At 31.4% G+C, this 15,344-nt stretch overlaps 1 protein-coding gene across 2 annotated transcripts in view; it reads right to left on the bottom strand.

The window, feature by feature from the left end:
* Positions 1–15,344, bottom strand: part of LOC129916137 (homeobox protein aristaless-like) — a 271,629-nt gene that overhangs the window by 54,164 nt on the left and 202,121 nt on the right. For both annotated transcript variants that reach the window (XM_055995935.1, XM_055995943.1), the window contains exon 3: positions 11,535–11,580. In XM_055995935.1, the coding sequence (XP_055851910.1) occupies positions 11,535–11,580 (46 nt within the window). The remainder of the gene's footprint in view (positions 1–11,534; positions 11,581–15,344) is intronic.

The following is a 15,344-nucleotide window of genomic DNA, read 5'->3' as shown; positions in this document are numbered from 1 at the left end:
ATTTTAAACCTAATGGTTTAAATGCAATTCTCATTGAAGATGATCAATTTTATAATATCTTTGAAAAAGCTTTTCAAGATAACTTTTCAAACAATGATAAATTTAAAATTATTCGGTGTTTTCAACTGTTAGAAGATGTAACAGATGAAAATAAACTAGCAGAAATAATAGAGAAAGAACATTTAAGAAATAATCATAGAGGTATAACAGAAGTATACAAAGAAATAAAATTAAGTTATTTCAACCCAAAACTGCTCAAAAGAATAACCCAATATATAAACAACTGCGAAGTGTGTAATATTGAAAAATACGTAAGAAACCCTCCTAAGCCGTTATTTAAAATTACGGAAACTCCAGAAAAACCGCATGAAATAATCCATATAGACGTATTCTATACCTTAGAAAAATCACTATTTTTAACTATAATAGACAAATTCACAAAGCACGCTTGTGCAATCAAAATTTCTAGTAGAACGTGGATCGAATTTAAAAGAGCTCTTTCTTACTATTTTAGCCAATTCGGAAAAGTAAGAACAATTATAGTAGATAATGAACTGGGATTTAAAGCAATTCCCGTGAAAGAATATCTAGAACATTGTAACGTAGAAATCCATTATACATCCAACAGCAACCACACATCAAACTCTGACGTTGAAAGATTACACAATACTATTAACGAACATATCCGACTTCTAAAACATGATGACAGAACGGAAGACGATACAACCGAAGACAAAATTTTAAAGATTATAACATATTACAATAATTCAATTCATTCTACAACAAATCGAAAACCCATAGACTTTGTTAATGGACAAATACACCAGGACGAATATAAAGACATTCATGACACCATTCTAAAGAAAAAACAAAAAGTCATAGACAAACTAAACGAAAACCGACAAGACGAAACTCTAGAAAGTGGAGAGAACTTTATAAAAGAAATTAGAGGAGGAAAAAACCATACAAAATACAGAAAACTTAATACGCAAAAGATAGATGAAGACCATGTTATTGATTTAAAAAATCAAAATAAGTATTATAGAACTCATATTAAATCAAGAAAAAAATATCAAACATAGACGAACCAACAACGAAATATAACTCATAATTTATTTACAGGAAATAAAGATGACTACACTAAAATGGAATTCGATACTCATATTGCTCATGATATTGACCATAACAAAAACTCAAGACATACAAATTACTGACCTCAACAACAACAACGGACATATAACAATAAATCTGGGAGAAATTAAAATATTTAAAAATTACGTAAAGGTACTTCATATAATTAATATTACAGAATTCGAGACTACTAAGGAACATATACATAACAACATTTTAAAACTAGAAGACAAAACAGAATTATTAGGACCTATGTTCATGACATTAAAACAAAATCTTTTACTTCTAACTGCAAAAATTCAAAATATTAAACCGCATTTCAAAACCAAGAGAGCACTCGTAAATATTTTAGGCACAGGACTAAAATATATTGCAGGCACAATGGACCAAGAAGATGAGGTCCAAATTAAAGAGAAACTTAATCAATTAAATTCCGAAAATAAGAAACTTATTAATGAAAATAATAAACAAGTTATCATAAATAAGTTGTTGACAGAACAAATTACTAATGTTACGAACCACATTAATAAACAACAAAAATCAATAGAAACTTACCTAAACACATACAACCAAAAACTAATAGGAACAATACAAACAATCGAAACCGAACTTGAAATAATGCAATACTTATATCAGATAAACAACAACATTTTACTCCTCAGAAACCACATTGACGACATAGAGCAAATTTTATTTTCAAGTAAACTAGGAATCTTAACTAGAAACATTTTGAGTCCAGAAGAACTAGCTTTAGTTCCGGACATAGAAAACTTAGCAGAAATCAAGCTAACCGTTGCAACATATCAAGACCAAATTATTATCATATTACTACTTCCACAAATATCTGATCATAGATTTTCTCAAATAGCTATAGAACCACTTTCGGATAAAGAGAACATGGCGGTTATGTTCAAATTTAAAAACGTTCTGTTAGATGAAGATAATAATATTTTTGAATTTCCTGTAAAAGACAATATAAAAAGAAATCTCGTCGAAATTTCGGATGAATATTGTATTCATCAAATATTTAAACCTAGAAAAACAATTGAAACATGTAATAAAATGAAATCAAACACATCAGAAATTAAAGAAATAACAACAGGTATAATATTGTTAAAAAATATTAAAGAAACACAAATTATTCAAAACTGTAATAAACAAAACATAATATTAAAAGGAAATTATCTAATAAAATTTCAAAATTGTAAATTGAACATTGAAAATGTAACTTATCAAAACTTTATTAAATCTATTCATGACAAATTTGTTTTGTCAAATTTCTTCATTAAAGTTAGTAAAAATAAAACTATACCTCAACTAAATATTGAAGAATTATATCTCAAACATATTCAAAATAGAGAAATAATACAAGAAATAAAAAAAAATAATGTAACTTTTAACATTACATCATTAGCTTCAAATATTTTCATGATATTGTTTTTTTGTATTGTAATTAGTCTTTTAATAAAACACAAAATGCAAAATAAATCAAAAGTTAAAATTTCGTCGGAGCCTCAATCTGACGGTGGGGGTGTTACACATGCCTCCAATAAAAATATCATTTAATAAACAAGTTCATTGCACTTTGCAACGAACTACATATTAATGTTACAAATATCAATTATTCCTAGAATTTTGCATTTTATTTTCCATTCACACAATTTATAATTATTATTCTAAGAAATATTTTATTTCAACATGTGAATGCAATCTTGCACATTGTTAATGCAAGCTTGCATATCACACGTTGAAAACCGAAGTATAACGAACAATAAAATTAAATACAAATGTTAGTCTTAAGATAGATTCCGAATTGAACAAATAAAAATTATTTTTTTAAATTTCAATTTTGATAAAATTATTATAATCCAGTCAAATAAGGGTTTAACCTCGGAATGAATGTTAGTAGAAATTTTTTTTGCTCAATATCTTCCTTTTGCCATTCTATAACATATCTCAAAAGTCTAGAAAAATCTCATGTCCGCTTGTCGCGATTTCAAGGTCAAATCGCGAAATGGAGATTTTCAAAATTAACAAAAATAGGCTATGGTATTATATACACATATGATACATGATTTCAAGGTATTTTTTAATGCTGATTCCAAAAAATCTAAAATCAAGACAATTTGACGTCTCTGGAAAAAATTATACCTGTTTTTCATCTGTCAACTCATATTATTATAACAGTTGCAAACTTACTGCCGAAAAACCCTTAAAAGTTACGGTAGATGAACCAAATTTTGCATGAAGATTTTAGAATCCATCATTATTAAAAATCAAAACAATCCATTACAAAAAATATATATACCTACGAAATAATGGTATTTTTTGATGGAGGGGCAAATTTTAGGATATGCACTAAAGAAGATTCTTGTTCATCTTAGGAATAAGTGCTAATAGGCTAATTTTTTCATTTTAATCTTTGTTTGGATATTCTTTAACTACCCTCAAAAATCTAAAAAAATCTCATGTCCGCAAGTCCTAATTTTCTTGGTTTGAAAATAAGGTGCAGATTTAAAAAAATTGAAAAACTACACTTCAGATATTTGTGTCAGATCAACATGAATAAGGTGTATTACTTTTCAGTGATGGTCAGGTTGACTTGTTTGTGAGTTTTGTTGGAATAAGTGTTAAAAAATACCTTAAAATCATGTCGCTTATGTTGGTATACATATAAAAATTTAAACTTTTCTTATTAATTTTTTAAAATCTGCACCTTATTTTCAAACCAAGAAAATTAGGACTTGCGGACATGAGATTTTTTTAGATTTTTGAGGGTAGTTAAAGAATATCCAAACAAAGATTAAAATGAAAAAATTAGCCTATTAGCACTTATTCCTAAGATGAACAAGAATCTTCTTTAGTGCATATCCTAAAATTTGCCCCTCCATCAAAAAATACCATTATTTCGTAGGTATATATATTTTTTGTAATGGATTGTTTTGATTTTTAATAATGATGGATTCTAAAATCTTCATGCAAAATTTGGTTCATCTACCATAACTTTTAAGGGTTTTTCGGCAGTAAGTTTGCAACTGTTATAATAATATGAGTTGACAGATGAAAAACAGGTATAACTTTTTCCAGAGACGTCAGATTGTCTTAATTTTAGATTTTTTGGAATCAGCATTAAAAAATACCTTGAAATCATGTATCATATGTGTATATACTACCATAGCCTATTTTTGCTAATTTTGAAAATCTCCATTTCGCGATTTGACCTTGAAATCGCGACAAGCGGACATGAGATTTTTCTATACTTTTGAGATATGTTATAGAATGGCAAAAGAAAGATATTGAGCAAAAAAAATTTCTACTAACATTCATTCCGAGATTTACCCCTTTTTTCTCCTTATTTTACTGTATTATTACTATAAACCTCAGTTAGAGTTTATTCCTAGGAATAAAAGTTTTTTTTATATTGACATTTGGCAGTTTTTATTCTTCTGATAGTCTAACTGACTATTGAAAAATCATAGCTAAATCAAATAAATTACAGTGTATTTGGGACATTATAAGGTAAGTTTTCACCAAATTTCGTAGAAAAATTTTTGTTTTTGAAAAAAATAAAAATAAAAAACCAAAAACTCGGTTTTTTTAATTTTTCACATAAGTTTTGAGGTTATGTGAAAAAATTGTTGATACAAAAGTTGTAGATCTTTTAATTACCTACAACTTTGCGATACAATTTTTTTCTATAGGATTTGTAGTCTTGCCGGAAATCGAGATATACCATTTTGTACCATTAAAAACTCAACCCTACCACTTCCCGAACTCGGCTCGCCCGTAACTTATTTTTGCCTTTAATTTTCATCATATTCACCTCCTTTTCAATGGGTTTCATTCTACTATGATTTTTTTTTTGTTTCAAAAATTATTGACCCTGGTCTAACAGACGAATTTAAATAAACAAAATTAATATGTCAAAAATATGCTTTTATGAAAACGGAAGACATATCGTCGGCTTACATAGAGTGTAAACCTGCTAACTCCGTTAAAGTAAATTTTACAGGAGAAAGAAAAACTTCTTAAAATGGTTCTTTTCAATTTAAAAGAAAAATCTTAAATGTCATTTTTTCTGTTGATTAGTACATAGTATTCATTTCTAAACGTAAGCTGATTTAAATAGATGCGTAGTTTGATATGTTCTTTGGAATTTGTGAGTTAGCACGTTTTCTTGCAAAAAAATATTGGATTTAGCAGGTTTTCCCATAAAAATAAAAACATTGTTATTAATTGTTCACCAATAGATTTATTGATTTTCTTATAAATACAGGTTTATTCAGAAGGAATGTGCCAAGAAAATATTCGTATGGGAGGTTGGTATATTCCCCCACCCCCCCCTTTCCCTTTAGACAGGACGGGCAATTTTTTGAAAAATTGACTTAATTTGGAAAGAAAATATATAATCAATGGTTACACCTACAATAACCTGGTGTACCTTTTTGTGAATAAAAAAAAAGAGTGTGTGTACACATTTACACGCGACTGAAGTTATACTTCTCACTCAGATCGTACGGGATTATGCTTAATAATACAGTCAAATAAGGAGAAAAAAGGGGTAAATCTCGGAATGAATGTTAATAGAAATTTGTTTTGCTCAATATCTTCCTTTTGCCATTCTATAACATATCTCAAAAGTCTAGAAAAATCTCATGTCCGCTTGTCGCGATTTCAAGGTCAAATCGCGAAATGGAGATTTTCAAAATTAGCAAAAATAGGCTATGGTATTATATACACATATGATACATGATTTCAAGGTATTTTTAATCTATAATCAAGACAATCTGACGTCTCTGGAAAAAGTTATACCTGTTTTTCATCTGTCAACCCATATTATTATAACAGTTGCTAACTTACTACCGAAAAACCTTTAAAAATTATGGTAGGGTACCCAAATTTTGCATGAAGGTTTAAATATCCAATATCATTAAGAATCAAAACAATGCAATGCAAAAAACATTCATATTTATGACAAAATGGTAATTTTTGAGAAAAGGGGAAATTTTGGGATATGCACTAAAAAACCTCCTGGTACAATCTTGGAATAAGTGCTAATAGGCTAATTTTTTTGTTTCTATATTTGTTTGGATATTCTATAACTTATGTCAAAAATCTAAAAAAATCTCATGTCCGCAAGTCCTAATTTTCCAGGAAAACTTTAGATTCTCATATGTATACCAACATAACCCATATGATTTCAAGGTATTTTTTAACGCCGATTCCAACAAAACCCATAAACAAATCAATCTGACAATCCCTGAAAAGCAATGCACCTCATTCATGTTGATCTAACACAAATATCTGAAGTGTAGTTTTTCAATTTTTTAAAATCTGCATCTTATCTTCAAGCCAGGAAAATTAGGACTTGCGGACATGAGATTTTTTTTTAGATTTTTGACATAAGTTATAGAATAACCAAACAAACATAGAAACAAAAAAATTAGCCTATTAGCACTTATTCCTAAGATGAACAAGAATCTTCTTTAGTGCATATCCTAAAATTTGCCCCTCCATCAAAAAATACCATTATTTCGTAGGTGTAGGTATATATTTTTTGTAATGGATTGTTTTGATTTTTAATAATGATGGACTCTAAAATCTTCATGCAAAATTTGGTTCATCTACCATAACTTTTAAGGGTTTTCGGCAGTAAGTTTGCAACTGTTATAATAATATGAGTTGACAGATGAAATCCATGTATAACTTTTTCCAGAGACGTCAGATTGTCTTGATTTTAGATTTTTTGGAATCAGCATTAAAAAATACCTTGAAATCATGTATCATAATGTGTATATAATACCATAGCCTATTTTTGCTAATTTTGAAAATCTCCATTTCGCGATTTGACTTTGAAATCGCGACAAGCGGACATGAGATTTTTCTAGACTTTTGAGATATGTTATAGAATGGCAAAAGGAAGATATTGAGCAAAAAAAATTCTATTAACATTCATTCCGAGGTTAAACCCTTATTTGACTGGATTATAACGAAAGTAAACGAATCGCGCATAGGTATGTGCGATATGGTTATTCTTATGAGAATTGTGTGTGCTCGAGCATTAGTAGTAACAACATGCAACTTGCCACATGGAAATTACCACATGCTACTTGCCACACGCAACTTGCCACATGCAGCATGCAGCTTGCGACATGAAACATGCAACTTTCCACGTGTTGAGTGTTTATTTTTTTGCCGTACTGCGGAGTACTCCATTTTTAAATACTAAAGTACTGCCAAATCTAAAGGGGAAACGACAGCCCTGCTGACCAATTGTCAGTCTCGGTAATGGCGATCTAATCATAATCCCTTTGACATTATTGTCAAAAAGCAAGTTTTCATACCCACCTTGAAGTATAGCTTCAAAAATTGTGAAAAAAAAACCGATAAAATAATAAATAAAACAACATAACCACAAAAGTGTTGTCCACGCTGAAAAACAGTGAGTGTACAAGAAAAGATATTTATATTACCTGCAACTTTGCTTGAGTAACTTATTCGGTCAAGCCAATAGTTTAGTAGATACACACCAATTCGCGTTATTCAAAATGGCGGATTTCGCCAGGGAGTTGGCGTCCCGAAAACCAGGGCTTAAGCTTTTCTCATACCCCTCTTTCAGATTTGAAAAGTTCAGCCGTCCTTTATTTCGTTTTACAAAATGCCTGTTTTTTTACTTACATTCCTGCACTTAGACTATAGTTTTCAGATCAATAACCTTCGACTCATTCATCGCATGACTTTCAAAAATATACCAAATTATTGCAAATTTGATGGTCTATAACTTTTACTGTTTAAAAAATTATGTTACAGATACCGGGAATTATAAAATCTTAAAAAAAAAACAGAAAAAAAAATAAATTAAAACAACATAATCTAAAATCTATTGCCCGCTCAGGAAAATAATGTATTACAAAGAAAAAGATAATTAAAGTTCCAAGAACTTTGGTTTGCTTACCATTTCTATAGGACTCATAGTGTTGGAGATATAGGCGATTCGCATTTTCCAAAATGGCGGATTTCGCCAGGGAGGCGGCGTCCCAAAAACCAGGACTTAAGCTTTTCTCATACGTATCTTTCAGATTTGAAAAATTTAGCCGTCCTATATTTCGTTCCACGAAAAAGTCTATCTTTCCTGTTTTCTTGTTTATAACTGTTTTATGAAATAGTTTTTTTAAGAATTAATTTTCAAAATCTAAATTTTGATATAAATTACAAAATGAAATTCAAATTAGCTATTTTTCAATTTAGTGTTATTAAGTTCTAATTTATTTTTCAAAATTCAATGCAACAAGAAACCCGACGCAAAAATGTTTAGTCGTTTTCGAGAATTAAAAAAAAAAAACAAAACTACTTTTTTCTGAAAAACCTCTTATTTTTTTGTTTTTGTGTTGGTAGATTAAATTGAAACATTAACCTTTCCTCTGTTATTATTATGTTATATGAAGATACAATTAATAGATTGGATTAACTTTGAATTAATCCTTTCTTTCATTGATAACGCCTGCAAACTGACCAGTGATTTTTTCTTAATAGCTATGTCTGGAGTGCCCGCTGCTGAACGGAATTTTGTTTCAACAGCTCGAAACAGTTCTCTTCTTACTTCGATTTTGGTGAAGAATAAAAATTCAGTTTAGCGAAAAAATCCTTCGGGTGAAAATAGCAATAGTTTATAATTCCAAAAGTACAAAAATATTCCGGTTGGAAAATTTTCCATGTGAAAATCTCATTAGGGCTGATTAGCACCAAAAAAAAAGAGTATAAAATTATGATAATGTGTATAAAAAGGATCAGTATCAAAAACAGAAAGCAACTGCGTACATATAATGTTCTCATTCAGACGGACTTATATTGCACATGGTTTTTTTCATCACCTCTCTCAGCCTCATGTTAACTTCAGGTGACTTGAAGGTCAAGAATGTAGTTTCTCTAACATGAGAAGAAAATACTCTCATTTCGTATTTATTAATGAGATTACTATTGATATAAGAAGTTTTGATGGAGTTAGCAGGAATTCTTTGGGAATAATGGAGTTAGATGATTTACTAATCACGCAATTTGGCTAACTTATAAGTGGAATTGAACAAAAATTTTGATGTCAGACGATGCGCCTTCTTTATACCTTTCAAACTGCATACCTAACTCAAATTCGCCCAAAAGTGGAGTTCGCAGGTTAACACTCTAAGAGCCCCCGCACACTACAAACTTTCTATCGGCCGATAGGTTAGTTTAGTCAGGTTGAGCTCCTAGTGTGCGGACAGGCAGCCGACTAAACAGTTGGGTCGCTAGGAAATATTTTAGTTTGAAGGCAATTGTGTAGCAAAACAAACTTTTTTTTCGATCAAACAAACTTTTTGATCGGCCGATACTTATTCGTTGTAGTGTGCGCACTCTCATACATTTTCATTCTGATTAAGAGACCGACTAAACTGTCGGCTGATAGAATGTTTTTAGTGTGCGGGGGCTCTAAGTCGACGATATGGTGAAAATTAAAATAAATCCCAACTAACTTCACCAAATAAATTTGAAAAAGATAATTTTTTTAAGTATAGGCAGATGGGCACCTGCTTATAACAGCAGTTTCACTTGAGCTAAAAAGTTGATATTTCACGTATTTTATACAAAATGCATGTATAACAAGTTTTTAAGTGGGGAACAACGAAAATGTGAAATTCAAAAATTTTACCACCCTAATCAATCATGGACCAAATATGTTAAAGAAACGCATTTTGAAATTTAGTTCCTCCTTCGTACGTGAATTCAGCCTTATGGTCCTAGAGGCATTGTCAATTATAAACTCTAAACCTACATGCTACATTCTACGGGGAAAACACAAAGTCAACTTCTTCTGAAAGAAATTATTATTTCGGTAAATCATTTTTTATTTCATTTCATTTTGGGAAACTATTTCCGTTTGTGTTCGAGGCTCTTGACCAAAAGATATTTGATTCGAAGGAATAATACTTCCTCTTAGAACTCATTATCTTTAAAAAATATAATTTTTTATGGCATACATAATAGATTCAATGAAGTTTGTTTTTTTTTTTAATTATTAAAACTTGAGCGAATTGGATTAGATGAACTGTATTAGATTTTAATATTTTTGTATTACATTTTGATATAATTGTATTAGGTACATTTTAATATAATTGTATTAAAATATAATAACAAATTATTATAAAAAGTATTAAATTGTAATACAAGAATATTAAATTTAAATCAAACGAAAGCAGCAACCATTTTAAAAAAGAAAAAAAAAAATCCATTGTTTGAGGTACCTTTCTAAAAAAAAAAAAATTTATCAAAATCGTTATTGTTTGTGTACTAATTTGAAGGCGCTTTGTGTTTTTCCGAAGCAAAATGCATAAATTGCAGATGAAATTTGATCAGCAATAAGATTTTAAATGCCACAGTTTGTGGCATTATATAACTTATACTTATACTTATTAGGTAGGTACTTATGATTAATATTTATTTTCAGTAATGAATTTTGGAAAAAGAATACTAACTTTCAATACTTTTGGTATTGAATTGAAATATTTTTTTATAATCTTTTAATAAAATTCTTATTAGAAATTAATATAAAAAATAAAATTAAATATGCAATACTTGAAATTTAATACATTTGGTAATAAATTCTAATACATATAAACTATATTATTTTTTAAAACAATTATGTATATTAAATTTTAATACATTTTGTATTAACTATACCATTTTAATATTTCGTCGCCCTAGTATTGGAGTGCCGTATACGCCAAATTGCGAAGTTGCTCTTTTCAAATCTGCTATTCATTTTTTTCTATCTTTTTTCGTTGCCAAGATATTTACGCATTTACGTCAAAATTTTCATGCAATGCAAGAAAAAATTTGAGAATTGTTTTGACGTACGTTATATTTTTTTTTTTGACGTACGTGTATATGAATAAAAGAAACTTCTGATTTTCATGGCGTATACGGCAAACTCATTTTGGACAAAAATTTAAATATTTTGACAACTAGACGAATTGCAGATGTCCAATAACATGTATATAAAAGACACATTTTAATTATATATCATACTAAAATATCAAAAAATACCAGCGGTTAGTTATTTCGCAATTATCTTCCGAACATTTAAATGCGATTTCCCAAAAATGTAAAAATGGCGTATACGGCACTTCAATACTAGGGCGACGATTTGTCATGTATTAAATTTTAATACATTTCTGGCGTAGACCTACGTATATGTAACCCAAAAAGTATTAAAAAATACTCCAGAATTTTTAACCGTGTGGTAGAAAACCTTTACGGCTTTACTCATAAGTATAAGTGACTGATTTGATAGATTGATGAAAGAAAAGTTCAAAAGCACTCTACTCTTATAAATGTTTTATAAAGTAGGTACAATATTCTTTAAAAATTACCTGAATCCTTGCTTCAGTTAATCCTATTTTCATTGCTAGCTCTTCCCTGAAACGAAACAATTTAAAAATTCTTAATTAGTTAATTAACTATCAATTTTTTTATCATAGAAACTGTATTCTGTACAGATGGTGCCGAACCTTGGACTTTTGCCGCCCCAGAAAACTCAATTTTGGCTCCCAAACTTAAAAAAAGAAAATTGTACAAATTAATATTAATATCTTCTTCTTCAATACCATTCAGCATGTCTTTTTCAATGGAAATTATTGCCAAGGCTGTTAATCGCTCTTCTGTCATAGTTGAGCGTGAATATGCTTTTATTTTTAGTTTTCGAAAACTAGCTTCCATAACCGTAGCTAGTTAACTCAGACCGAACAAACATCTTTTTTAAGGAATCACAATGCTTTATATAAATATATCAACTATAACTGCAGTCGATTCTTAATTCCGCTAAAGCAAATGGTCATTAGAATTATCACGAAACGAAAAACTTACCAATGTCCTTTTAAAGCATTTTAAAGGAGAGCAATTCGTAGTTGAAATTTTAAAATAGATCTGCTTTCCGTAAACGAATTTAAAAATGTAGCGAATATAAAATAGCCGAATATTCAGCAGCATCGCTAATACTTGGAGTAAGTACAAAGTGTGAAAAGTTGATTGATATAAATTTATTTGAAGAAATATAATTTATCCATTCTTAAGCCGTGTGTGAATTGCGTTAAATAATTAACACAGTGTAAAATTTTTGACATTATTGAGATTAATAAAAAAAATTTCAGATGTATGGATTTTTGTTTAAAATTTTTCTGCATTTAACTCAAATTTAACCAGGTCCCAGAGCCTAATAAATTTTTAACAGCTGAAAATTTTGTATTCACCTCAATAGTGTCAAAATTTTTACACGGTGTTAACTATTTAACGCAATTCACGGCCTTAAGCGGCCCATAGACACCACACTTGTGTGCACACCGGTGTACTGAGAACGGTTAGGTATTTCGCCACAGATGCCACACCAAATTGAACACACAAGAGATCTCAAAGAGGAAAAATCAGGAGAATTCGCAATCACGAAATGACATTTTATTGCAAAAACTTACACGACGCTACGCACCCAACAACAATTTAGATGCAACAGCATAGTGAGACACCGAGACAAAAAATCAAAATCAGTTGATTTTACTCGCTCCGTGTCTTACACCGAAAATCGGTGTCCAATCCAGCCCACACACAGCACACATTTCCGCACACCGACACAAGTATGCACACAAGTGTGGTGTCTATGGGCCGCTTTAGGCTCTATACAAAAAATTATTTCGTACAATTTTAACCTATGTATAAAAAAATTTAGAATTGGACTTTTTCTTGCACTGCGATTTTGTAGCAAAAAATTGAATTACGAGTATTCTATTTAGTTTAAATTAAATCGGGAATACTTAAAAACTAGAATTTTAAATAAGCCAAGTTGTTTGGCATGAGCTAATTAGGTACTTCACTTTGAAATTAAACAATAAACTTAAATTGTTTAGTTTTCTAATTTAAAACAATTGATAACACTGCCCAACACACAAAAATCTAAAAAAATACAATAAAATTACTCCAAAAATGTGAAAAATTAAAATATCTAAAAAAATAGATCTCCTATACTCTGCCCACTAAAAATTGTCAATACAGGTAAGATCGGACGTAGCATAGCAATCTCACTCTGCATCATGTTTAACGCATAAGTCTATTACAAAAAAAGCTCTCGCAGCAATGCCGCACTTTGCATAAAAATGTTTCAAGTTTGATCGAAAAAGTACCAGCGTTACCGCCCTCCCACGGTTTTCAAATTGGCGTGGTGGGGGGGCTTGCGTTTGGTACTCCAACAACCCAGCTGTGTAGGACCAAACAAACCAAGAAAACCAAAACAGAGATGTTATCTAAAAATGACTATGGAAAAAGTTATCGAAGAAAAAAAAAATCGAGTGGGGATATTCACTCAAGTCTCGGCAGAGGTCACGGCTGTCGGCGAGGGCTTGGTTTTGAGTAAAACTAAGTCGCCGGTGACAACAAACAAAAACTACCAAAAACTTGTATTAGTTAATAAGATAATGTATCTTAAAATGCAAGTATTCAAATAAACAAATGAAATGAAATAAATGAAGCAAGGAACTAATGGCGCTCCATCCTGTAGCAGGCCTACTGCCGCGCCGGTGAGGTTGATGAGGTATTTTCTGAATATCTCATGAATCTTACCAACTCTGAGGACGAAACTGTGGGAACTGGGGGGGGGGGGAGAGATGTTTTCGGATGAAGATAATCGTATTCTCAATAACGACGACTTTCAATCCCTGCCCAGTCAGCTCGGACGCAGATGTCACGGTGGCGGAAAATCCTGCGAAAGGCATGGACATAGACAACCCACTAGACAAAACTTTGGCCAAAACCCTGTCCTTGACAGGAGCCAAAGTTACGTCGACTCCGGACAAAAGGAAAAGTGAACCTACTAAAGTCTGTGAGGATGGCTCAGTCTTAAAGGTGCTGAGAAACACCGGACCTGAGCAGCGATGCTCAAAAGAGCCTAAATCGACTCATGAAGGAAAGGTGCATCCAAGCAAACAGAATAAGGTAGGGGATCTAACTCCTGATCTCAAAATGATGGAAAATGCGAGGAGAGCCGTATGAAGATATGGCAGTGGGGACCCGAAGAAACTGTGTCTTAGAGATTGGAAACGACTAAGCTGGGCACGTAAACTTCTTGCGAAGTCTGAAGCAAACTACGAAGCTCCAATCGACACAAAAGTAAGAAAAAATGAAAACAAAAAAGAACATCAGCGTGCCTCCACCTCAAAGGCAGCTGCAGCCAGCAACCCAAGGGTAGTACCGGTAAACGGTTCCAAACACTCTAGTGTCCACGATGCTGGCGAAAGAGGGGCAGGCTCAACCATGAAACTATGGCTATGCTACCTGCTACCATCACTAGACTTCCTTCTGAGATTTGGCATAAATACGGTAAAGGTGAGTCGGCACGCAGAAAAATAATGGACCTACCGAGGGTTAAATAAAATGTGTTAAAAGTTACATAGTCTTGGTTAAAAACTACGTAGTTCTCGTTGCTAAAATCAAAGTAGTCGCCTCGGCTTAGTTAAATTGTTTAAAATAACCTTTTTGAAGGTTATTTTAACCGATAAACTTGTTTATATTGATAAAGAAACTCGGTTAAAATTTGAGAGTTTTTAAAATTTAACCGAGAAAGTGGGTAAGATTAAACAATTTTTAATAACCGAGTCGACTCGTGTAATTTTAACTGGGGTTAGTTTGCAGGTGCTATATTAACAATCTTCTCTGTTAATTTTACATGAGTTTTACGTTGTTTTTAACCGACCATTTTTCTCCGTGCGGTAACGGCAGCCAACTTGCAGAAAAACAACAAACAATATTTAAAAACAAAACTATGAAATTGTTGCAACTCAATCTGCAACACAGCAAGTTGGCATCTGCCACCCTAACCTAATTTCTGTCAAACAATAACATAGACATTGCACTGGTGCAAGAGCCGTGGATCAACAGCGGAATATCTGCGGACTCAAATCCAAAGATTTCACTATTTATAGTAAAAAAGCTCAATCCCGAGCTTTCCGTTTTAAGGCAAAGTTCTAGGAGGCTTTACAACAGAGCTAAAAACAGCAACAACCCAGCTGATTGGGATCTCTTCAAAATCAGCAAAAATGCATATAAAAACCAACCACATATGCCAAAAGAGCGGCCTGACGGCAATTTTGCACGGACATCGAGTCCACAAATGATGCTGCTAGGCTTAGAAAAGTTATGTT

Source organism: Episyrphus balteatus, chromosome 1 (assembly GCF_945859705.1).
Source record: "Episyrphus balteatus chromosome 1, idEpiBalt1.1, whole genome shotgun sequence".
Lineage (NCBI taxonomy): Eukaryota > Metazoa > Arthropoda > Insecta > Diptera > Syrphidae > Episyrphus > Episyrphus balteatus.
Note: the sequence above shows the minus strand (reverse complement) of the source record. Positions and strands in the feature narration are given on the sequence as shown.